The following is a 27,517-nucleotide window of genomic DNA, read 5'->3' on the forward strand; positions in this document are numbered from 1 at the left end:
TCAGTAAGAAACAGACGTTGTGAATAAAGTATAAAAGAGCAAAATAAAAAACTAATTTAATAATTTACGTAATTTATCATTCAATAAGAAAATAGAATTTATTAACATTAAATAAAGTTTCATGACTTCAAAAAGTAATTATAAATAACGTTTATATGTAAATTAAATAGGCTGGCATATATCAAAATAATTTAACACATGATGGAGAGTTCTTTTGAAATATTTAGTCTGTAATCTGTAATCTATTTTGAAAGTCATAAAATTGTACTAAAACTATGTTTAAATAATTCAATTATTATTTAAAAAAATATTAATACAGACATCATATAAAAATTGTTCAAATGATAATATGACACTTATTATTATAAAAACTGAAACCATAGCATTTAGTTTTGATATTATAAAACCAAAATTATATTTCGGTTTTATATTTTTGGTAATTCGATGGTTAGGAAACTCGGCTTTATCCATCGATACACCACTGGATTGGAGTCTCTAAATAGAACATTGATCATAGGCAAAGGTATATTCACCAAGTTGCTCAAACATCGATAATTTAAACAGCACCTATAATATTTGCCATTGCCACGTAGGTGCCCGGTTGATATTTACAAGCTACTACCCATGAGGAAACGATGAAGAGTAAGGGAAAAGAATAGAGAGATGATGGGGCAATGTACTCCAAAAGGGGCTACGAAACGTGGCGAGGAATACCACCCAAACGAATATCTCAAGCAAATTCCTGGCAACTGGTATCCATTCCGCCTACAATCCTTTGGAAAATTGTAGTATACTTACAAATATAAGATTCACAAGTATAAGTGCAGATCACTGACTTGGATTGATCAGCTTAAATAAGTGTTATAACAACTTGTTACGACAATAACATTTAAAAAAGTCACCTCCAGCCATTGAAAGTCACCGGAGTGAATTTCTAAAGAAAAATCCCCTTTATTCACAGAATTGTATGCCATCAGGATGTTTCCAAGTGAACCTAATATTAAACGGGGATGTGGTTTAATATTGAAATCGCAACAAGGTCATATAAAAAATATACAAATTCTAAATTTAGCTTGAAGTAGTTGAAGCGCTCAGCTAGCAGCTAGTTGTTCATAGTTGTTCATAGCAGCATAGTTGTTCACCTTAGACCTATTTAAAAATGTCGAACATCGAAAGTTTATAGTAATATTCATTAAGAAGAATATAAATAAAGTAGAATCTTTTACTTTTTGGGTTTTTTTTTGTTTTAAAGAAAGTTGCATTATTTTTTATAGTATTTTTATACTGATACTCAGTTTCATTTAAAATAAGGGCCGGCACAGAAAATTGATCTAATAAAATCCGTTTGTATGAAACATAAAAACCAAAAAACCTGAATGTTGATAAAAATCTTTATTTATTTTTTATTATTCTTTGATATCGCTACATAAGCTTGAGGCTTGTTCGTAGGACATGGAAATGGAATTTTTTACCGTATGAAAAATGCTATAATTGATCGGGATTCGAACCCGGGACACCTCCAGATGAAAGGCCCAGATGCTACCGCTCCGCCAAGGAGATTGGAAAAAATAAATAGTGAATTAAATAATAGCGAATTGAACTTAAATAAAACTTTTTTGCTGTTTGGTAATGAAAATGTAATAAGGATCCCGATACATACACATCATATATTATTTTCATTATGTTAGTCTTGCATGTAAGATGACGAATATAATTGCTGCTCTGTATAATGAAAATAATTAAATTTATGTAATTAATATTGGTTTATATAATGATCTATATTTATACATTTTGATGGTTCAGCGTCTATAACTTTCTTCCTAAAGTGGTTTCGTATCCAAGTGAGGCATGGAATTTTTCACATGCTAAAAAATTAATTTCTCATATGCCACCGTAACTCCGTGTAAGCGTTTAGTTATTAAAGGATTAAATAAATATTTAAACGAGAAATAAATTAAATAGATTTCAATGACCGAATGGGTAAAATGTAAAAAAATTATAAGGTGTATTAATCTTTTCCTTAAAAAAAATCTGCGTTTTATGAGTAAAGCGTGAATGACCTACTATACAAAGCTGTTAATAAAATATGAATTATTAACGAAAATATTATATTATTTAAGATGAGAGATATATTTTAATATAATTCTACATATTTAAAATTATTTAGTTCTAACCTTCATGATTCTTCTATTGTATTAATACATATATGTGAATATTATACGATTTACACACTATTCAATAAAAACAAAATCCTTCCAACTTTTATAAATCATCATGTTTATGATAATAAGAAGTTCCGACTACTAACCTTAAGGTCCTTCGAAATGCTATTAACGCAAGGCTAAGACCTTTGTATTCCTTGTAATATTAAAGATTTTTTACAGGAAATGGGAAGTAATTTCCAAGTGTAGTATATAAAAGGGCGTTAGTTTCCGCTAATTTAATGAATTTCTTTTTACTATTTTGTGTGTATCACGCAGTATGATAATGGTGCAGCGTGTGTTTTACAAGTGCATTTTTGTTTTCAAAAATTTTAAACAAAACACAAGAACATAGTTTAATTATAGATATTGGAAGGTTTTCTAATAACATCACTGTTTCTTCTATATATTTAGCGTAAATAATATACAAATCGTAAAAATGAGATTTAAAGCAACCGAATTTAGCAAAATGCATTTTATAAAAACACTTTCAATTGCAAATATCTGTTTGCAATTGAGAGTGTTTTTATTAACAGTTTGCAACAGTTAAGAATACATCATAAGACGTAATTTCGTTGAAGCCATATTGTTCCAATATTCAAAATCTTGTATTTTGAAATCAGTTATGCTAAATTCGAACAAATGTTTCGAAATAATACAAACCTTACCATTCATATAACGTTTGTCAAACCTTATGTCTCTGGTATAACAACAATCAGTAATGTAGAAAAATTGTCAAAAACAGGGTATAAGCAACGAAGATTGCCAACGTAAATGAACTAAAAAGAAAAATCGAAAGTGTAATTAATGGAATAACTCCAGATATAATTCGTAATGTGCAGCGTGAAACTGAATATCATCTTGCCTTTGGAAAAGTCAATAAAAAAAAAAATGAGAAAAACGGAAGTCAAGGAAAGGAGTGAAAAACAACAGAACAAACAAATGAACTGATCAAATCATCAGTTACTCTCACATCTAATCCATAAGATAACAATTAGAACTTACTAATCGCACAAAACATTAAAAATAGGATTCAAGTGATACGATTAACAAATTCAGAAAAGGGAAGATTATAACAAGGAGGAAGGAAGAGAAATCATAGATAATGTTGGAAACCGGGATAGAAATTTAGAAGAGAAAATACTAGAAGTCAATAATACTGAGCAGAATATTCAGTAAAGTTGGATACAGAAGTTGGGTAAAATGAATCTTGAAGTAAAGAGCATATGAGAGAAATCGAATTGAGATGAAAGTTGATATGAATTCAAATCATTTGTAAAAGGAAATTTTGCGATGAAGCCACTGTACTGAAAATTGGAGATAAACACGCGATTTTAAAAATTACCAAGAAAATTTCATAAAAAGATTAACATAAAAAGCATCAAAATTAATTTCTTCATATAAAGTAAATAATTAATTTAAACAGTTTAAATATTAGTGATAAAAATTTAAATTACATAAAAAAAATTCCAGAAGTGTTTGACTGATTGTCACTGTGAAGAGGATATACAAAAATTTGATAAAAAGTTGTTTTATTTATGTTCTCTTCTTGTGGGAAAATGAAATAAAAAAAAAATCTGAATATATATATTAAAAGATAAACTATCATATTTTTTAAATATATTTCTAATGTGTATGCTTCAATTTATTCTACTAGTGATCAATAAGCAACCATCCACCCCACCAGCTAATGAACTGAAGAGGATATGTATGACATGCATATGAGGTTATATCTTATACGCTCATGGCTATCATTCCTTAAACGTACAGTTAATTGAATAAGAACCACCAAAGTACACCGGTATCCACTGTCTAATATTCAAATCCGTATAAAAGTAACTAACTTTTATTAGGATTTGAAACTCAGAACATTCTACTTCGAGAATCAGCTGTTAAAGAACCGATTTGCAACGACAAGAAAATTATTTATTTTCATTAGACCAACTCGGTAGGTTAAAATATCATATAAAAATTAATTTATGCAGAACAACTTATAAAGGTGACGAATTAAATTATGAAGGATGGTGGTGAAGTGATATGTAAAATATAAACATCTTAAACACAGGGTAAGTTACAAATTAAATAGTACCAATTATGAAAAATTAAAGTTGCATTAAATCGTCAAAACATTATATACTTTTCAAATTCCTGAAATAAGAAGACCTCTTCATTCGTGGTAAGTGGTATGTAAAAAGAAAGTCTGGAAAAATTATTAAACGCTGGGCAATGGAAAAATATTATTAATCTTCTCGTTTATGTTTAATAAAAACTGGTGAAAAATAATTGTTGAATAGGAAACCAAGAAATCTCTTACGTCAGTGATTCCCAAACTGTGCGTCGCGACGACCCGGGGAGCCGCTGTCTTACGCTATTATTCATTCTTAATATAATGCTACATCACTGATCTTGGTTTGAGTAAATTAATGTACTTTTCTTAATGTTGTAAAATATCTGGTAAATTTTTTAACAATCGATATTCAAGGATATTTTATTCTTTTAAGTAGTTGATTTCTTTCTATTACAGCACGACTAATTTTGTTCAGAAAATGAATAAAAATTGTAAATTTTAATAAGTACTACCTTTATTATTATTACGATTGTTATTATTGTTGTTGTTTTTAACCGGCTTTTGGAACCAAAGTACGGTATTAATTTCGGTCACACGGTGGGACTGGTGGGTGAAATTGAATTTTCTTGACGTTTTGCGGTATGAGGAATACGATAGAACTGACACATTTCGCGGCTCGATCAGGATATTGAGAGATTGACAATTTAGAATGTTTATATAATTACAATTTATTAGTAAAACATTAGTAAAACAAGACAAATCAATGATATTAATAATAATAATAATAACAGACAGTGATTACATAAAAAACAGAATTTAAGGTAATTGTGATAGCCTTAAAGGTTTTGTGTGGAATAATACCATATGAAATGAAATAGATTGATTTTAAAATTAAAATATAATTTCTAAAATAACTTCTTTCGATCAGTTTCATCCATTGTTATTAAAATTATAGGATACAACATGTTGCTATTGATTTGGGATTATAACACGGTTAAATATATGAGAAATAAATTTTATATACTTTAGAAAGTGTTGCAAGTATATTTACGTTCTGAAATCGTAAACATTAATTCATTTTGTATATGATTATATGAATTTATTGAATTCTAATTGGAAATCTAATACGTATCTGTATTTTGGATTTGTTTAGTGTATATGCATAAATTTTAAATTATATTTAAAAAAAAATAAAAAAAATCAGATAAAAATATTAAAAATAAAAGAAGGTTTAAAAAAGTAAAGCCTACTTAAAAAACTACGCTAAAAGTAAAAAACATTTTTTCATACAAAAATATGTGTTTTCATTTTCTTTAATTTTCACTTTTAGAAGTCAGCACTAAATTAAAAACAATCTGATGTAGACACAACATGACTTCCTTGTACGCCTATTAATTTACATATACACTTATTTTGCTGCACTTCATTTAAATTTATTTCATTTGAAAGTGAGATACGATTCTCCAATTGTTTAATAAAGAGGACAATTACATAATTTCTGAAATATTAGTTTTCATTAACATTAGATATTTATTATACAATTATTAATTCAACAATCTTACATGAAATATTAGGATAGAGTAAAAGTCCCTTTATTACTGGCATTACTAGATCAGTATTATTCGTATCTTTTTCACCAGTTGCTGATTAATAAAACTTTCAGATCTCTGGTGTATCGTATAAATAAAAGTTAATAATAATTAAATTATTCCGTTTAGTGAACTCCTGCATACTGGTTATTCTAATTAGAATTAGAATAATTATATCAAACCAAAGAGCGATTAAGTGATTAGCAACAAAAAAACAAATTAACGAATGATGATCAACTCGACTTAGGGAGTATATTTCCCGACAATATCAGAGGGAGTAATGAAGTAAAAGATAAGAATTTTTGCAATTTATTAAAGATCGGGCGTGTATGCCTCATTGTATATGTTGGACTTATGAGAGTCTATTTTTCAGTCACTCTGTAGTTAACTTTAATGCCGGTAAAATTAAACAGAAATTCCAAAATAGCTAAATAAAATTAAACAGAAATTAAAGTAGAAAACCCAAAAATACGATATCTCGTAATACGATTCTAAATTATAATTTTCAATTAATATTAAATAATCAGATGATTTCCTTTACTTCGTACAGGGAAGTAAAAATCTGATATGGACAACAAATGACTTCCTTGTACGCCTGTTAAATTACAATACAATTTTTTTTTTTTTTTTTAATGAAAAGTACATAAAATTTTATTTCATTAATAAATTCTGATCTCTTTTCAGATATATATATATATATATATATTTTATTGTTATTATTGAATTACTATTTATCGTAATTTTTTTTTACAGTCAGAGGAAAGTAATTGTCAATAAATCAATATATTTAAATTTAAAAAAAAAGTTAAATAGAAAAAAGGAGATGAAGTCTGATTCGAACCGATGTGCATTTCCCTTAGAAGATCCAAATATTTCATCAATTAAACTTTTTTTGGATTTTGGGCTTTTTGGGACACTTATGGTTCACTCCATTGCAATCAAACGGGAAGTTGCACGACTAGATGTTGCAACAGTCCTAAATCGAAAATTTTTATATCTTACGGCTAATCGTTTTCGAGTTATGCAAGATTCATACGTACAGACGTCACGCCGAAACTAGTCAAAATGGATTCAGGGATGGTTAAAATGGATATTTCCGTTGAAATTTGAAAATCGAAATTTTTCGCGATCATAATACTTCCTTTACTTCGTACAAGGAAGTAAAAGTAACTACCATTAACTAGCAACTGATTTAGCGTCAAAATTTAAAGAATTAAAAGAAATATGTTAACTTTATTTTATAAAGTTTATCTTATTTCACTTTTTTTTTTAATGTCATGCATCTTCATTTATACTTTGGTTATGCTAACAAAAAACGCTCCTGTGCTCTCGTATAAGTAATGAAATGGGGAGAAAACTATTTCTTTATAAAAGTACGAAAAGGAATTCCGTGAAACATCGTAAAAGAGACTACTATTGAGCGTATGCAAAAGCTATCTGGAATTCAGGATTACATGCATTATCTCTCTTTAACTTTTCCAATTAATTTTCTTGAAATTTTGGGCAATATTACTTGGAGTATCACAAGTATATTAGGCTATAAGTCATTGTGTGAAAAGCCAGTAAACGAAATAAATTAAAAATGAACATAAAAAAAAATAATTTAATATAATTCAATTCTAATAATCAATCCTTTTGATAATAATTCTGATCCAGCCTCACCTTATTTCATTTATTAATTTTTATTAATAATTTCATTTTGTTTTCCTTCATTTTATTTAGTGTTTCTGTTATGTTTTCATAGTTATAATTTTTTTTTTCAAAAAAAAAAAAAAAACTATGCATTAAAAAAGTAAACTGAGTTTTTATTTATAATATAACAAAGATCACCTACTACACGTAATAAAATAAATTAAGTTATTCCTTTCAGATATTTATAAATGAATCTCCCCGCCGGGAAACGGGCAAAAGAATACTTTTCTGATGTTTAAATATTCTGTTTAGAAGAAAATTAAATTATTATAACCGTAAATTGATGAAATAATTAAAAATAATGAATAAACCCAACACACAAGCATCTAGTTTGCTCTATTGTGACTCACTGCTTAAGCGCATGTGAAAAATACGGCAGTGCAAAGTCAACTAATCTCAAATCGAAGTTATGTTGTCTGTTGTTGTTGACTTTAAATTGAGCGTAACTTAGGAACGACTCATCCAATCTTCATCAAATTTTCACATGCACAACTTGAGATACACAACTGTAGCATATCTAAACTTCAATCAACTTTATCTAATATTTTTGGAGATTTTCGAGTCACAAATTTTATACTTAGATCTATCTATATATATATATATATATATATATATATGTGTGTGTGTGTGTATATGCTTAATTGTTGTACAAGTTATACTTAACTTTTTGTAGAGAATAAGTTACATTTATTGAGTTATTTTGTATTTTCGTATTCCTTATACCTCACAACATAAAGAAAATTCAATTTCACCCCCATTTCCACCGATTGGCCGAAAGTAATACCATTCTTTTCTTCAAAAAGTCAGTAAAAATAACAAAATACAAAAGAAATTCAACAATTACAAAAATATATTATCCATTATAAAAAGACAATGGTGATGAATATTTCATTAAGTACCTGGTTGGAAAGTGTAAAAATTCAAGGTTGCTCACACTATTGTGGCCATAACTTTTTACTTTCCCGAACTGTGAACGGGGGAAGAATTTTTTGGTTCTACTGTTTAAGCCCAAAGTTTAGGGCTCTGTCCTATGTGAAATTATTAAAAAAAACCGGTAACCATTCATTAGAATTTTAGCGTTTAAAATTATATAAACGTTGTTTAAAAGAAAAACTTAATTTTCTCTTGAATTAATTTTCTGTCAAGAATTTATATTTATGATTTCATCAATCTCATACTTTCGTTAAAATACTTTTATAAAACCTACCCTTAAGTACTAAATGGAAGAAATTCTGAAGTGTTTAAAAATTTAAATATGACACCAATATTTCAGTATTAAAATGTATATTCACAAATATTAGAAACTACTGTACGTCAACAAGAACTCAACAAAAAACACCATCATAGGAAATTACGTGTTTCTTTTCTTATTTATTAAAATAAATTTGTCTTTAGGATGAAGAAGAGTTTTATCTATATAATACTTATGTTATATGCTATAACCGTAATTGTTATAGGTGGTCTGAAATGAATCAAAGTCATTCTCAAAAACTATATAGCCATTTTCAAAACCAAGCATCTACTTCAGACATAATCGTGAAATTAAGGAGTGAAGTGTTCTGTCATTGCTTTCTTTACCGAGATGAATGTACTGTTGTATGTCAGTATCTCAATCCGATTGAAATACAAGCGATATTCAACTCTGTACTAAGTACATAATTCTGAGTGATACTACAGTTGTGTCATGGCCATAAGGAAAAACCAAAAAGTAAAGTGTTATATAAAATATATTAACTTAGAAGAATAGCGTTTTATAATATTATTATCAAACTACTTATAACAAAAATTTATTACATTTAAATAAATGTAAAAAAATCATATGTGGACACCGCATGACTTCCTTGTACGCCTATTAAATTATATAGACACATTTTTAAAAAATAAAAAGTACATTAAATTTTATTTCATTAATAACTACTGATATTTTTTTCTTTTTTTGTTATTGTTATTATTTATTGCAAATGTTTTTACAATCAGAGGTTAATAATTATTAATAAATCAATATATTTAAATTAAAAAAAAAGCTAAATAAAAGGAGATGAAGTCGGATTCGAATCGATGTGCCTTCCCCTTGTAAGATCCAAATATTTTAATTAAAATTTTATTTGGTTATATTTCTAGAACCAACGAAAATAAGTACCACTAATATGTCATTGAAAAGCTCTCAATGAGGGCTTATTACTGCAGTTAAGAAAAAGTCCAAAATTCAAATTCTTTTTTGGACGCTTTTGGTCCAGTCGATTGCAATCAAAAGGGGAGATGCACAACTAGATGTTACAACAGTCTAAATTCAAAATTTAATCATCCTACGGCTAATCGTTTTTGAGAAATGCGAGACATACGTAAGTACAGACGTCACGCCAAAACTAGTCAAAATGGATATTTCCGTCGAAATCTGAAAACAGAAATTTTTCGCGATCACAGTACTTCCTTTACTCCGTACAAGGAAGTAAAAACCTTAAATATTCTGCCAGTGATTTCTCATAACGTAATAATAAAGCTGAAGAAACGGAAAATTTACCTTAGAAAAAAGTTTCATGTAAAAGCCATCGTATGTAACAACAAAAACATTTACAACCACAATCTATTATTTACAATCTTTAATCTATTATTTCCATTCAGAGGAGATTTGATTTTCAATTTAAAATTTGTGATTGTGAACTGGTCACAATCAGATTATAAAGTACTAATAAATGTAATTTATAGGTAAAAGACATATATATAATTAAAAAGATAATGTGATAAAAAAATACCTGTGCGCAATATTATGAAGAACTAAACGAATCAGAAAAAGTTTATATTTAATAACAGACTCCAGTAAATAACACGTGTTGTTAGTAGAGAAAAGATACCGCTTATAGGTGATAAAGTACACCTGCCTGTATGTTTACTATTCTGCACAATTACTGCACGCCGACTGGAGACGACGACACACTTAGCACGCGAGCCTCGACGCGCTGTCTGATTTTAAAATTTCTTGAGTAGGGTGACTAAATAGTGGGGCAGTACTTTATATTATAAAAAAGAGGAGGGGCTTTAGAAACAATTTCTGTATTACCTTCTTACTCTTTTGCTGTTGTTATTCTCTTTCATCTCATCATAACTAACCAAGAAATGACAAAATTCTTACGTAAAATCACGTAATTGTTTCTATTATCAAAGTAAAATAAAATTAAACGCTTATTTATTACAATTTCTTTATTGAAACATCTCTCTCTTTAATTAAAACATAATAAACTATGTTGAACTAACTACCTTAAAGAAGAATTATTTAAAATTAATCAGCAGCCAACAGAAAACAGGAACTGACTGTACCTAGTAATTAAATATGTTTCTACTTTCATTGAATTAAACAATTTTGAAAATAATTGTGTATTCAAAAGATTATACTCGCTGTATATTTTACAACTTGGTATATAAAAAAAATAAAATAAAAAACCCTTCCATTATGAAAACTTTCTAAAGCTTAAATGTTGCATTTCTTAGAGAAAAACCTCCAGCTCTCTTATTTACTAAGAAAGAAGGAAAGTACTTTTGGAGATCTCCCGGTCTTTCCACATATTTTGTAATCTCTTTCAAAATGTTGTCCTTCACTCACAAATCACGGTAAAGTGTGTATTGCATGTCGTAGATAGATGAAGAAAACCCCACTACATGCTTACCTCATTTTCTCTTTTCTTTTATTTTTCTTTTACTCGTAAATAGTGTAACTTTTCACTTATAGGAAGACATGCTTCTGAATAAAAACGATTCTGGAATTCATTAGGAATCGTTAAAAATTGTGATTTGATTCCTTGTTTGAAAACAGCCGTTCAATAAGACACATTGATCCTAAAGACCGTCATGAGAAGAGAATTGGGAAAATAATATGTGTGAACAATCAATATTATGATCGCTGATTGACTGTCACTTCAGTGAAAAAGTCCTTACTATAAAACGAAATTCACCTTCCAATTGAATAAGTATAAAGTAGCAATGTGTAGTACCAGGTATCCTACTTTTTTTCATAGTTACCGGTACCTATTTTATATTATTAGGTACTTGTAATGAATTTTTCAAGCATTATCAATGAACGAGTAAATGATTCTGCAGACAAATTTTCGGAGAATAACAATGTGTTTTTCGAAAGGATAGGAGTATATCTGTAATTTGATCACCAGGCTCAGTATAATACTCTAAAGTAAATACTTTAGTATTGTCTCTATTATCAAAGTAAAATAAAATGTAACGCTTATTACAATTTTTTTATCGAAACATCTCTCTTTTTAATTAAAACATAATAAACTATGTTGGACTAACTACCTTAAAGAAGAATTATTTTAAATTAATCAGTAGATATCAACAAATCGCAAAACGACCCAAAATTTAAGACACTATTTTTTTTTAATTTCTTTATTTACTATTTACAGTTAGATTTTTTTAGTACTTTTTTTTATTAGTGTTTATTTTCGTGCAAGGAAAAATCCTGGTGGGTTATAATAGGAAAAGCAATATAATAAAAAGCATAATAAAAGATAATATAATAAAAGCATTATAACATAGAAAGCAAATGAAATACAAAAAAAAAATTTACATACAACTCAAATTTTTTCATATCATATGATGCAGCAATCTTCCCAAGAAATTTATCATTTATAAAGAAGTATATAGAATTATTGAAATAAGCTCAGATTACTCAAAATGTTATCCTTCTTAAAATTAACAAATTTTATGAAGAAAAACTGCATTCAAATGCCGGGGGTTAACAAGAGGGAGATTTCAAAGAAGTGTAATAATTGATGACAGGAAAATTCGTGATGTAGAGTCATTTAAATACCTTGCAGCTGTGTTTAATAATAAAATTAATGATATCGTACGTGAGAGAATCAAACAGGCAACAGAGCACAGTATACTTATTTAAATCTATTCAAAAGCAGACTTCTAAGTAAACAAGTGAAATTCAAGATAGATGTGAGCTTGATTCATCCTGCAATAACTTATGGTTCGGAGACGTGGACATTAATTGATAGCATGTTAACATCTTAAAAACTTTGTAAGAAAGAGCTAACAAGAATATATGGTTCTTTTAGAAGAGAAAATGAGTCGCTTCTCCCTAAAAATGAGGAATTGGAGAGGTTAAAACCATGGTAAGATATTGTAAGATTCGTCAAGACACAGATGATTAGGTGATTAGGACGTGCAAAGAGGATGGACAAGAATGCTGATAGTATTAATAAAGGGGGGATATACAAGAAAAGAAAAAGCAGTAAATCCTGGAAAAAACTATGGGTGAGGTGATTAACGATTTAACTAAAATGGAAGTGTGAGGATTTATAGGAAAAGTGGGAAGATAAAAGTGATTAGAGGTTTATTGTACTGAAAAGCGAAGTTCATCACAGACTGCAAAGCCACAGCAGAGGAAGAATGTTTCTACGTAAATGATTGATTTTATCATGAGAAAACTAAAATTTATCGTAAATGATCTGCTAGTCACATGGGCATCCGATTACTGTTTTCGGTATATGGTCTCTACCCGCATGTAGTCGCACATATATATAAGTAAAACCATTTTAACACATGGATTATATAAAAGATTCTTGCATTAGAAATTATTGAATTTTCTAAAAAAAAAATATTATTTTGAAAGTATATATCTGAAGTGGATTACGCATATTTCATTGAATCAGAAAAATACCTTAAAAATATAGATAGTGTCAAGTATATTTTAATTACATAAATTAAATGGTAAAAAGGTCTTATAAGGTCTTAAATTAATTAGTAACTTAAAATAAAATCTTGTAAATTATCAGACTACAAATCTCATCCACCTAAGACCAATCGTACCTCAGAAATCCTTGACGGAACCAGTATTTTCTTACATTTGAATAACTTCGGAGGTAACCCGATTTCTTCCCTCTAATTTTTATTTGTTTTAAAATGGATGAAGTGACAGAACAACGTGTATGAAAAATTGATTTTTTTTTTATTAAATTTAAACAGATTGCAAAACAAAAATAATTTGTTACGTTTAATGATTTATGGATGAGCAAGAAGAAATTTAAAATCGGGGAGATAGCATTTTGACCTAGATTAATATTTTTTTTTTGAGATGACTAGCATCGACTGCTTTGGACATTTTGCCCTGCGAGAATGGAAATTTGCAGCGTATGAAAAATGACATGTCTGATCGGGATTCAAACCCGATCATTATTATTATCCTCATAAAAACCTATAAAATTTCCTTAAAATGTTTATGATAGAAACGATTTTATTAATTTAAGTATATTTTTATAGCTTTTATTTGATACAAAGAGCATTTTAATACTTATATTGATTTATGAAGACTATAGAGGTTTGCGATTTTCTATTTATTACCAATCATTCATTTCAGATTATTTTTACTCAATATAATAATCTATTAAAATAGTTAATTTGTTAACAAACCACTTTTTTCCATATGGAATTTTTTTTTGACTGAATTTCATAGAAGAATTTTTTTTTAAATTTGTAAAGTGGTCCCCAAATATATTTTTGATTCAACCATTGCTTCTCTGCTGCTTAATTTAATTTTTAACTTATACTCCCTTAGTTATAAATAATAACTAAGTTTGGTTTTTAAGCTATATTATGAATATAGTATAATTTTTTTTTTTGTCTATCTGTTATCATTTACAATCCGTACTTCATGGGGACCATAAATAGATTTGAGCCATGACAATCACATGAAGAGAGGTCTCCAACTAAAGCCCTCTTAAAACATACAAAAGTTCAACAACTCATATATAAGAAAATCTCTTGAACAGGTAGTCCAATTTAAGGTCAGTATTTAACTTAATACGAGAAATAAGTCACAAATCACAGAAAGAGAAAAACAAAAAAATAAAAATAAAATGTCATCGATACAAATATATGAAAATAAGACTATAAATAAAACAAATATTCATTGGTAAGTAGAAATAACTGTAATTCGTAGATACCAAAGTGACGTTCACTACATAGTGACAGGGTCATCCTGTGCTCCCACTCCTAGGTTCCTTCTATAGGTAACTCGATCTGTTTACATCCCCCAGTTCCAGCACATGGAAACATTTCAGTCGCCTGATGTCATTGCTGTTGTCCAAAAGCTTTACTGCCAGATAATTTACATGTTTGTCTACCACAACAAACATTTACAGTGTTGCTTTACAATGTGTTGGTTCAAGCACATTTACAATGTGCTTGTCCATTTACATGTCTGTTTCTACCACAAGCCAACTTTTTTTGACCTCATCGTAAACAGAAGGTATTCCCCTTTTTTTTAATCCGAACCGAATCCGGGTTCAGATGGCTGGTCTTCCCATTCGATACGTTACAGCTCAAAAGTACCTGGGTGAGAATTTTCGGTTCAAGGAACATCTACAGTATGTAGAAAAAAGGCCGCTAATGCTTTTTATGGAACCCGTAGAGTCATTCATCCCGATTAGGGGTTGAATACCGTACCAGCGTATCCTTTACAAAGGTGTTAGTGAGGCTATTATGCTATATGCTTCGCCTGTCTGGGGTCACCGCTTGGCTTTTAGGTGTTACGTGGACATTTTGCTGCGGGCCCAGCGACTCCTCTTGATGGCTGTTATAGAACACTCTCGTGGGAGGCAGTATGTGTTAATAGCCGGAGTCAAACCAATAGGTATCTTGGCTAATGAGCTTAAAGAATGCTACAATTCCAAGGTAAATAACCTATTGACATCAGAACGAAAGCAGGAGATTGAAGACCGGGCCTTACGTCTTGGCAGGGCAGGTGGGACGAATCCCCCACAGGTCGCTACATGCATGGTATATTTCCTATAGTGCCTGATAAAGGTGCGATTAGATGGGTTTTTCCCAATCAGTATATCATGCAGTTTCTATCCGCGCATGGCGCCTTTCGGGCGAGTTTGGCAAGGCTTCGTTAGGTGGATTCGAGTCAATTATTGACCAGATTGTGGGACTGATGATACAGTGGACCACTTCCTCTATGTCTGCCCCCGATATGAGGTCGAACGTTCACGAGCTGTTAGGGAATTTGAGAGAATACATTCCTTTCTGGATCTCCATATTAACTGGATGATCCGCGAGAAGTGGTCTATAGTGGCTGGTTTTCTTCGCAACCTTGTGGTGTGTAGGTCTGCAGAGGGAGTTTAGTCGAGGTATTTGATCGTGGCAGGATACAGTAAAAAATGCGCTCAAGAATTTAAAAAAAGGATTATAAAAATGAGAATTTTGACCGTTAAACAGTTATCATCAATATATTTCAACGAAATACAATATCAAAACAAATAAAGTAAAAAACAAAGATAAAAGGTAAAGAAGAAGATCAAAGAAGATAAAAACAATCAGTACACAATTATCTCTTTAAAAAAAACTTCTGTTTGTTAGACTTGTGTACTAGTTTATACTATACTTGGGTGCAAATGTTTGTCTGGAATGGACTACATTGTTAGTTAATCTTTTTTTATCATTTAAAGAGTTCTGTCCACGTCAAAACAGTATTCAATTTTAAAAATGTGTTTAATAAAATATATATTTTTTCAAAATTGTTCTCTTTTTGAACTAAAGTGTTTAAAAATAAAACTAAATTGAATAATGTTAACCTCAAAGAAATTGTTCATAATTGATAATGACAAAAAAATAAAATGAAAAATGATTACACTAGGATATTAAATTAATGAATTTATTATGATTTGAAATTGATTTTGTGACGAATTTAAACAGTTTTCATTAACAATGTATCGATCAATTTCTTAATTTACAAGTATAATTAATATGTTCTCAAAACTTATATACCCAGTGAAGAGTTGCCAACCAGTAATTACAGAAGAACACAACATCCTCAACTGTTTGATTACTAATCTTCTTAGTACATTCACATTTAGGGTAGGTAGCCACCTTATAGAGCATGGATATAGGTTGTAACAATCATAGTAACTTGTTTTTAACAGTTTATTTCATAATTATACCATTAAAAAATGGAGAACAAAACATGAAACAATTGATATCCTTTCTGATCTAGAAAATGCATCATAGAAAATGATATGGGTTTATTCTTTCTCTTCACTCATAATAAAAATAATTTATTTTGATATACCCATCAGAAGGGTATGTTAATACACTTTATTAAAACTCATATTTAATGTGTGTGTGTATGTGTTTTTAAAGAGTCAATTGTTAGGGGAGTATTATATTTGTTAAATTTTTATTTAACTTGATCTATACAATCTAGTTACAAATCTGAAAAAAAATATTTATTTAAAACAAGATAAGTTTTAGTAGAAAGATGAAAGTCAAATTAACAGAGATTACCAAATGTTACAGATTGTAAAAGTAGTGTAGATGACATAGTAATAATGATAATTATGTTTCTTTCTTTAGAAAGAAAATTGTATGAGTTGTTTAGAAAGTACTATATTTTTCATATATTACATTATTATTTAAACAAATATAAAGATTCACTAAAATATAGAAAATTATTTATAAAAATGTAGTAAAATAGAAACTAATAAACAAAAATGAATACAGATTTATATATACTGTAATGCAATAAATGTAAAATTTAACTGCCATGTATTAATTTTAGAACAAACTCACTTGCCCTTGATTTTATGTTGTTGAAATAATGTACTGATCCAAGATAAAAAAAAAAAAATACTTTTTTATCAGCACAGAAAAAGACAGATTGATTAGTATAAGAAATTTCAAAGAATAATATATCCTTTGTGAAGAATACTGCGGAACAAATGGTCTTCATTCAATGGTGCATGTGGAACAAAATGAACATGACAGTAAAGTAAGTGAATGACTTATTAATGCTACAGCATGCACAGAATCACTTTAATGTGACAGCCTTATCTTGAACATTGTAATATAATAATCTGTTGAAAGTAAAAATATTGAATAAAAATTTGTACAGACTAGAAATACATTACTAGTATACAGCAATCATTATTCATACAATGAAAGATAAAACTTGGCTTTAAAACAATGTAGCTATTCAGAGCAAATTCATAACAATTTGACAAATATCCTTTTCTTTTTTTTTTTTGTTTAGCCTTCAGGAATTACCATTCAGGTATTACTTCAGAGGATGAATGAGTATGATGAGTATGAGTGTAAATGAAGTGTAGTCTTGTACAGTCTCAGTTTGACCATTCCTGAGAAGTGTGGTTAATTGAAACCCAACCACCAAAGAACTCCAATATCCACAATTTAGTATTAAAATCCGTATAAAAGTAACTAACTGTCTTTACTAGGACTTGAACAACGGAACTCTCAACTTCCAAATCAGCTGCTTTGGGAAGACGCGTTCACCACTAGACCAACCTGGTAGGTTAAAAATATCCTTTCTAAATTCATTAAAACAAAGGAATATTTATAAATATTATTTAATATTTATTTTCAACGATGAATATGTTTTTAAATTTTTTTATCAATTATTTATTATATCAGTTGGTTATTAATGTATTTACAAGAGCAAAATAATTAAATTAAATTAAAGTACTCCACATTTAAAAATACTTCAATTAATTGACACAACAGCATAGTCAATACAAAAATTAAAAACAATAATATAACAATTGTTAATATTAATATACTACTTAATATATTTGTACAACATTTAATGCCACATTTGTGGCAATATCAGCTATCTTATCTGCCCAAGTCACTGTCAGATTAGATTGTAGTTTAGATTATTTGTTACATATCCAGTTAGCGATATAATGTATTTTTTTTTTGTTTAATTACATTAGATTGTTGTCCCCCTTAAAAAATTATGTTTTTTTTTTAAATTAAATTAATAAGTAAAAGTTTTTATATTTTCCTCTCAGAAAAATACATAGAGATGATACTTCTCTATGTAACAGAAAATTGATTAAGGTTATTGTAGAATTTTTTTTTTTTTTTTTTGTCTTCAGTCATTTGACTGGTTTGATGCAGCTCTCCAAGATTCCCTATCTAGTGCTAGTCGTTTCATTTCAGTATACCCTCTACATCCTACATCCCCAACAATTTGTTTTACATACTCCAAACGTGGCCTGCCTACACAGTTTTTCCCTTCTACCTGTCCTTCCAATATTAAAGCGACTAGTATGTGGCCTATAAGTCTGTCTCTTCTTTTAACTATATTTTTCCAAATGCTACTTTCTTCATCTATTTGCCGCAATACCTCTTCATTTGTCACTTTATCCACCCATCTGATTTTTAACATTCTCCTATAGCACCACATTTCAAAAGCTTCTAATCTTTTCTTCTCAGATACTCCGATTGTCCAAGTTTCACTTCCATATAAAGCGACACTCCAAACATACACTTTCAAAAATCTTTTCCTGACATTTAAATTCATTTTTGATGTAAACAAATTATATTTCTTACTGAAGGCTCGTTTAGCTTGTGCTATTCGGCATTTTATATCGCTCCTGCTTCGTCCATCTTTAGTAATTTTACTTCCCAAATAACAAAATTCTTCTACCTCCATAATCTTTTCTCCTCCTATTTTCACATTCAGTGGTCCATCTTTGTTATTTCTACTACATTTCATTACTTTTGTTTTGTTCTTGTTTATTTTCATGCGATAGTTTTTGCGTAGGACTTCATCTATGCCGTTCATTGTTTCTTCTAAATCCTTTTTACTCTCGGCTAGAATTACTATATCATCAGCAAATCGTAGCATCTTTATCTTTTCACCTTGTACTGTTACTCCGAATCTAAATTGTTCTTTAACATCATTAACTGCTAGTTCCATGTAAAGATTAAAAAGTAACGGCGATAGGGAACATCCTTGTCGGACTCCCTTTCTTATTAGGGCTTCTTTCTTATGTTCTTCAATTGTTATTGTTGCTGTTTGGTTCCTGTACATGTTAGCAATTGTTCTTCTATCTCTGTATTTGAACCCTAATTTTTTTATAATGCTGAATATTTTATTCCAATCTACGTTATCGAATGCCTTTTCTAGGTCTATAAACGCCAAGTATGTTGGTTTGTTTTTCTTTAATCTTCCTTCTGCTATTAATCTGAGGCCTAAAATTGCTTCCCTTGTCCCTATACTTTTCCTGAAACCAAATTGGTCTTCTCCTAACACTTCTTCCACTCTCCTCTCAATTCTTCTGTATAAAATTCTAGTTAAGATTTTTGATGCATGACTAGTTAAACTAATTGTTCTGTATTCTTCACATTTATCTGCCCCTGCTTTCTTTGGTATCATAACTATAACACTTTTTTTGAAGTCTGATGGAAATTCCCCATTTTCATAAATATTACACACCAGTTTGTATAATCTATCAATCGCTTCCTCACCTGCACTGCGCAGTAATTCTACAGGTATTCCGTCTATTCCAGGAGCCTTTCTGCCATTTAAATCTTTTAATGCTCTCTTAAATTCAGATCTCAGTATTGTTTCTCCCATTTCATCCTCCTCAACTTCCTCTTCTTCCTCTATAACACCATTTTCTAATTCATTTCCTCCGTATAACTCTTCAATATATTCCACCCATCTATCGACTTTACCTTTCGTATTATATATTGGTGTACCATCTTTGTTTAACACATTATTAGATTTTAATTTATGTACCCCAAAATTTTCCTTAACTTTCCTGTATGCTCCGTCTATTTTACCAATGTTCATTTCTCTTTCCACTTCTGAACACTTTTCTTTAATCCACTCTTCTTTCGCCAGTTTGCACTTCCTGTTTATAGCATTTCTTAATTGCCGATAGTTCCTTTTACTTTCTTCATCACTAGCATTCTTATATTTTCTACGTTCATCCATCAGCTGCAATATATCGTTTGAAACCCAAGGTTTTCTACCAGTTCTCTTTATTCCGCCTAAGTTTGCTTCTGCTGATTTAAGAATTTCCTTTTTAACATTCTCCCATTCTTCTTCTACATTTTCTACCTTATCTTTTTTACTCAGACCTCTTGCGATGTCCTCCTCAAAAATCTTCTTTACCTCCTCTTCCTCAAGCTTCTCTAAATTCCACCGATTCATCTGACATCTTTTCTTCAGGTTTTTAAACCCCAATCTACATTTCATTATCACCAAATTATGGTCGCTATCAATGTCTGCTCCAGGGTAAGTTTTGCAGTCAACGAGTTGATTTCTAAATCTTTGCTTAACCATGATATAATCTATCTGATACCTTGCAGTATCACCTGGCTTTTTCCAAGTGTATATTCTTCTATTATGATTTTTAAATTGGGTGTTGGCAATTACTAAATTATACTTCGTGCAAAACTCTATAAGTCGGTCCCCTGTTTCATTCCTTTTGCCCAGCCCGTATTCACCCACTATATTTCCTTCCTTGCCTTTTCCAATGCTTGCATTCCAATCTCCAACTATTATTAAATTTTCATCTCCTTTTACGTGTTTAATTGCTTCATCAATCTCTTCGTATACACACTCTACCTCATCATCATCATGGGCGCTTGTAGGCATATAGACGTTAACAATCGTTGTCGGTTTAGGTTTTGATTTTATCCTTATTACAATGATTCTATCGCTATGCGTTTTGAAATACTCCACTCTCCTCCCTATCTTCTTGTTCATCATGAAACCTACTCCTGCCTGCCCATTATTTGACGCTGAGTTAATTACTCTAAAATCACCTGACCAAAAGTCACCTTCCTCTTCCCACCGAACCTCACTAATTCCTACTATATCCACATTTGTCCTACCCATTTCCTTTTTTAAATTTTCTAGCCTAACAACCTTTTTTAAGCTTCTAACATTCCACGCTCCGACTCGTAGAATGTTATTTTTTATGTTATGTTTGTTTTTTTTCTGGTGACCCCTTCCTTAGTAGTCCCCACCCGGAGATCCGAACGGGGGACTATTTTACCTCCGGAATATTTTACCAAGGAAGGCGCCTCCATTATTGCTATGTGAAAATGCAGAGAGCCACATTTTCTTGGAAAAAAAGCAGCTGTAGTTTTCCATTGCTTTCAGCTGCGCAGTACTCAGAGGACTGAGTGATGTTGATACGGCCGTTTAAGTCGTCCTGACTCATGCCCCTAACAACTACTGAAAGAGCTGCTGCCCTCTTTCAGGAATCATTCCTTAGTCTGGCTCTCAACAGATACCTCTCCAATATGGTTGCACCTTCGGTCCAGCTACTCTGTATCCCTGAGCACTCAAGCCCCCTCACCAACGGCAAGGTCTCATGATTCATAGAGGAGGATTGTAGAATTATAACAGAAAAATCAAGTTCAGTCCAAGAGATTTGACCAGCATGAAAGATGACCAAAGAGACAATAATTACAGTTTTGATAGCATTAGCAAATTTTACTATAGGATAAACTTAAAAATATTTTCTCTAAGATTGAAGGGCTTTAATAAGAAAATAAGATCCTACAAAATTTATATATATATGTAACTGAACAAAATTAGAAAACATCTCACAGAAATAATTTGATATCTGATGGATATAGATTTAAGAAACATTAGGAAACAAAAGAAAAAATCAAAATCTATGAAATGAGAACCTCCTTATTATAAATTATAACTTAGGTAAAATTCTTGAAGCAAGACTGAACATATGAATAAATTATTATTATTACTGATTAAGCCCATCAGTGGGATTTACCTAATTACAAAGAAATCAGTTACATCTTCAATCTTCAACAGAAAAAATAAAGTAAAGAAAATCAGTTACACCACTCTTCAAAACTGTTCACTTCAAAGAAAATGAAAATGGGATTTGCTGTTTCTTCTCTATCAGTGTTCACAAAAGAAGTGATGTTATGTCTGCCAAAGAAGATAACATTATCAAACACTCTCAGAGCCTTGGAGGAGATGTTCAGCTTGTGTACTGTAAAGTGTGAACTTAATACTGTAAAGTTAAGTTTAAAGATAATTTATTGAGGGCTGCTTCAGATGCTGATACAGTGCTTGAAATAATTGAAAATTTTGAGGAAGAAGAAAGTTTTGTAGAAAATAGAAGAACTAACAACTCAAAAAGGAGATTTTTTCCTGGGCGCACGACAAGGTGTTATCAGTGCCCAGACACAATATTACCATAGTAAATGATTAAAAGTTAACAATTAAAATTTACCTTCAAATATAAACCATGTAAATACCTATGTGGAATGATATGTTTGAAATAAAAAAATAAAATAAAAAATAAAAAATCTATCATGAAACAAAAAATTTCCAAATGTCAAAAAGCAGAAACATGATAATTTTAATCAAATATTTGAATCCAGAAGTATGAACTTATGAAATCATAACTCATAACCATACCTGTAAGATATCATTCCTCATCAAGATTAACATGATGGTTAAAGAACACTGCACAGTAGGATGATTTGATTTTGTTTTAATGCGAGCTACATAGAGGTAGATCATTTGGTTTCATCTATTCCAAAGAGATGGCTCACACTGTCCTCTAGAAGACTTACCATCGGGCTTGAACAAAATGCACATTTTGCAAGATGAATAAATGAATGATGGACTGCATCAAGCATCTTTAGAGTGGTGGCCTGTGAGGAAAAATAAGCCACACAGCCATATTCTAAGTGAGAATGGATCAGAGCTTGGCAGAAGCGCAACATGTTAATTTTTCTTTCCAGTAGACCAGTTTTCAGTTTTATACAGGTAATATTTTAGGCATAATTTGAAGAGTTGTTTTCTCACAAACAAATTTTATTGGCATTCAGTAATCCTTTTGAGTTATTAAAAACAATTATTTTTACTTGTGCCATTCTCATATTTAATTTTAACTGCTTCACCCATCCAGAGTTATTTTCACAACCCAAGTACTTAAAATTCATTTATTTTTTTTGTAAACTTTCATTCTTCAATTTGATTTTTGAAATCCTATATTAACATCCACAGATCACTAGTTTAGAAGTTTGAGGTTGTTTTACAACTCAAAAAATATCTGGTGTAATATTTAAAATGGTGAAATATTTTAAAACGGACATGATACTCATACTTAAAGGTAAGTATCATGTCCTATTTCATGGTATCTAATTTACTTCAATTATTACTATTTATTTAAAAAAAAATAATTTTCCAAAAATAGGAATGGATTCTAAGAACAAAATTTTAGAAAGATATTAAAACCATTCCAAATTTTATAGTATTTTTTTACTTTTTGTTTGCAATATTTTTATAATACATCCTGACTAAGCGTATAATGAAAAAAAAAATTAAAAAATCTATTTTTGATTAATGTGGCATTGTTATTTTGGGTATTGCTAAAAATAACTTAATAGAAAATTAAGTATACTTTATCAAAATTAGTTGAGTATTTTGTCAGATTGTAGCCAAGTAGGGGTGAAGTGGAACATACCCATAATAATATTTTTACTTCTCTTCCATTACCAGTAGGTATAAAATTAAAGTAAAGTTATTCATGAAACATATAATAGTATGGTAATAATTTAATTTTTAAAATAACTTTTTGTGTTAGGTTTTATCTAAATTACTGTAATATTTAAAGCAAAATATGAACTTTAACTTATATATACTTACATTAGAGTTATGTGATCTTTTCTGATTACAGATTATTTAATCTACATCTAATCTATGAAACAGTTATGCTGAGACATGTATAATGACACACACACACACACACACACACACACACACACACACACACACACACACACACACATGCATATTTTATTGTATTTTATGTTCATGTTTGCTCTATACATTAAAGTATAATCAAACTTATCTTTCCAGTTTCTAGTTCCAGTTTCTAGTTAATGTGTTGAATAATTATTGCATATCAATAATCATCATGTAGTTCTGTTTATACGTACAAAATAATAGTAATAATGATAAATGCAGTGCTGGATAGTTTTAAGGAAAATAAATATAAATCTAACTGAATTATTTAATGAGTTTATAAATTAATATTTTATTCTATTTTTGTTGTTGTTGTTGTAGGTGAATGTGCATCCATTATGGGTTATGAGGTATTTGTAATAGCATTCAATTTCTTGAAATTAATTTGTGTACTCTTTTCTTGCTGATTTAACTTTTGAATGCAAGCGTTACATAAAACATAAAAACATATTGCTGTGTGATGGAGCATCTTGAGAAACAGATTGATCATCAATGGTTTCATCCCTTTCAATGAAGTCTGGGTCAGCATCACTATCATCTGCTTCTGAATTAGTTTCATGTAAAGCTACACCATCACCATCTTCAACATCATTTTCATCATTGTTTTCACTTAGAATATTGTCATTATCAAACAAACAACCTCTATCAAGTTTCGATAAAACGTCCTGAATTTCAAAATTAGTATTTAGTAAATCAATTATACTTTATAAAAAAAGGGAACATAATACTTGTATATTTCAAAATGATATGGAACAAATATTTATATCATAAATTAAGAAAAACAATATTATATACACTTATTAACAGTTTAAAAATCAATTTATTTTCAACTAATTTCAATGTGCAGATAGAATGCATTAATGTAAATCACAATGTTTTGTCTGTGAGACTATGACAAACTCACAGACAAAAACAGTTATAGTTGTAGCTTTGGTTTGAAGGCCAATACTGACGTAATGTTTTAAAAGCTAGTAGGGAGGTAGAATAATAAATCTAATCCCTTCCCAAAGTGAAAACTATTTTAAGGAGGGGGTGTAGTCTGTCAGAATATGTGTTATGATTCTAGGGTTAAAAATGTTTTTCTTTTTTATGTTTCCAGTATTAAGTAGCCATTTAATCATGTAAAATTATGCTTTCAAATGTCTGAAATCTGGAAATATTAGTTATGTAATTATTTATTTTAAGAATATTTCTCTTTTTTTAGTCATCTAATATTTTATGTTAAGAAAATTGTTCTATAAATGAAAACTCTTACATTATTAATTTGTGATAGGCATTTTATTATACTAAGTTTTCCATTTTAAATGGTTGACAAGGTTGTATGTATAAAGTAATGCAACATGAAAGAAAAATCTACATATTTGTGCTAAGAGGAGTAATTAATTTTTTTGTATTGAGAATAAAAATTTCACGTTCATTCTTGGTGTTTTAATTTTTTTTAATGTGTGTAATTAGAAATTACTTAAATTAATGAATTTTTTAATATTGATACAAGCTGTTTTAATAAAATATAAAACATAATTTTTTAGTGATTAATTAATAATAAAAGCAGTCCAATAATTAAACCTGGGAAAACGTACAAATAAAATGTTATAGAAATAATTAGAATATAATAAAATATAAACCAAAACAATTTCATACTTTCATACCGAAAATTTGCTTTGCATGATGAAAGTCTAATTGTTTACATGATATTGTTTAAAATCATTGTCAATAAATATAATTTCATTCACTTATGTGATGTTGTTGCTTTACTGTAGATAAATAACAGTTAAAATTTATTTATATATTATATAAAATTTATACATTTTTTAGAATGAATAATTTTAAAATCTAATCACTTAATTTTCATTTGGGATGATAGTTTTATTTTCGTGATTACCGTCTGCAGTACTTTTAAAATTTGCCGCCAGATTTGTTGGCAATGTTAGCCATTATTTTGGTTGTGGAAAATCGACTGCTTTTTTAAAAAAAATGTCTGTATTATTTCAAAATATTTTTCACTCATAGTGAAATAATTTAAATTAAAAATCATTGTAGTTGTCATTTACCAATTAAATGAATATTTCAAGCAATACATATATGTTGTTCGTGTAAGTTACTTATCATGGTGCCATAAAGCCGGAACGCGTTAACTTTGTGTATTGTGTGTTATCGTGTAAACAAAGTGTCTGCTTTATAAAGGTGGGTGAAGGTAAATTAACATTACTGTGCTGTCTTTTGTGTAATTATTTTAGTGTTTATATTATTGTGATAAAATTTAAAATTTTTTAAATCGTTTGGAATCTACTGAACGACAGAATGAACTGTCAGTCGGTTTATGTTTAAAAGGGTGTTTGTTTATAATAATTTTTGTGGTTAAAATGTAATCATATTTATTGGTTGTATCGAGATTTGAGCATAATTTATTTTTCTGAAAAATGTAATTTAATTTTTCTCTTAAAAGAAATATTCAATACAAAAATAATACCGTATGTTGATAGATTCTAACCTTGTATTTTTTCCGTATTTGGAAAGTAGGCGTTTCTGTTTTCTTAAAACGTTGTCTAATTATCTGACAAATGTTATTAAGGTGTGTTTCAGTCATTATACTAGAATTTAACTACAAGATGTAATTTTTTTTGCATTAATGCAGTTCAGATAGTTATTTATTTAAGAAGTTATTCTTTGTTACTAATTCCTGTAGAGCCTGCAAATTCGTTACATCTCTGATGAACTGATTAAAATAATGTTGCAACATTCTTAATGGGTCACATAATATTATAGAATGTTTTGGCTTTTTGTATTATGTAATAAAACATTCATTAAAGATTTAATACTAAAGAGTTTTATTCTTTTTGCTAGCATTCACATTCAAACATTAATATAGGATTGCATGCTTACTTTATATTGATGTAACTGGATCAAAAAGTTATGAAATTTTTCGTTTTGTTTGATATAGGGGCCAGTATAGCAAATAGTGAGAGTATATGTAGTAAAAGAATTGTTAATATGTGTTAATGTAATAATAACATAAGAAAATTGAAGAAATTAAAATCACTAGTCTTGTAGTAATATTCAATGTACTTTGCTGTGATAGTTTGTTTTTGTTGCAGTTTTTATTTAATGTATGTGTAATAGCAAATTTATGAATAATAGTTTGTGATGAAAAAATCCTGTGTTATGTTTTCAGAAAAAAAATTTAATGTTAGTAAAAAATGGCTTGGAGATTTAAAGCATCAAAATATAAAAATGCTGCGCCAATTGTGCCAAAACCAGAAGCTTGTGTTCGTGATATTTCAGTTGGATCATATCAGACTCACGGGAATAACATTGCCTCATCTGCAGCTTTCATGGCTTTTAATGTTGATCATAATGGTATGTTAATTTTTTTGTGTAATTTTAAAGGTAATATTTTAGTGTTTAT

The 27,517-nt window shown here is 29.3% G+C and overlaps 2 protein-coding genes across 2 annotated transcripts in view; one reads left to right on the forward strand and one right to left on the reverse strand.

Moving 5' to 3' along the window:
- atk (artichoke) overlaps window positions 1-26,698 on the reverse strand; it is a 122,236-nt gene extending 95,538 nt beyond the window's left edge. Inside the window, exons 1-2 of the mRNA XM_075357627.1 lie at window positions 26,603-26,698; window positions 24,544-24,776 (exon numbers count right to left, since the gene is read on the reverse strand). Coding sequence (XP_075213742.1) covers window positions 24,544-24,776; window positions 26,603-26,698 — 329 coding nt within the window. The remainder of the gene's footprint in view (window positions 1-24,543; window positions 24,777-26,602) is intronic.
- Window positions 26,209-27,517, forward strand: part of pod1 (coronin) — an 80,581-nt gene continuing 79,272 nt past the window's right edge. The window contains exons 1-2 of the mRNA XM_075356260.1: window positions 26,209-26,295; window positions 27,284-27,468. Of these exons, the coding sequence (XP_075212375.1) occupies window positions 27,309-27,468 (160 nt within the window). The 5' untranslated portion in view covers window positions 26,209-26,295; window positions 27,284-27,308. The remainder of the gene's footprint in view (window positions 26,296-27,283; window positions 27,469-27,517) is intronic.

This window comes from Lycorma delicatula, chromosome 2, assembly GCF_047948215.1.
Source record: "Lycorma delicatula isolate Av1 chromosome 2, ASM4794821v1, whole genome shotgun sequence".
Classification (NCBI taxonomy): domain Eukaryota; kingdom Metazoa; phylum Arthropoda; class Insecta; order Hemiptera; family Fulgoridae; genus Lycorma; species Lycorma delicatula.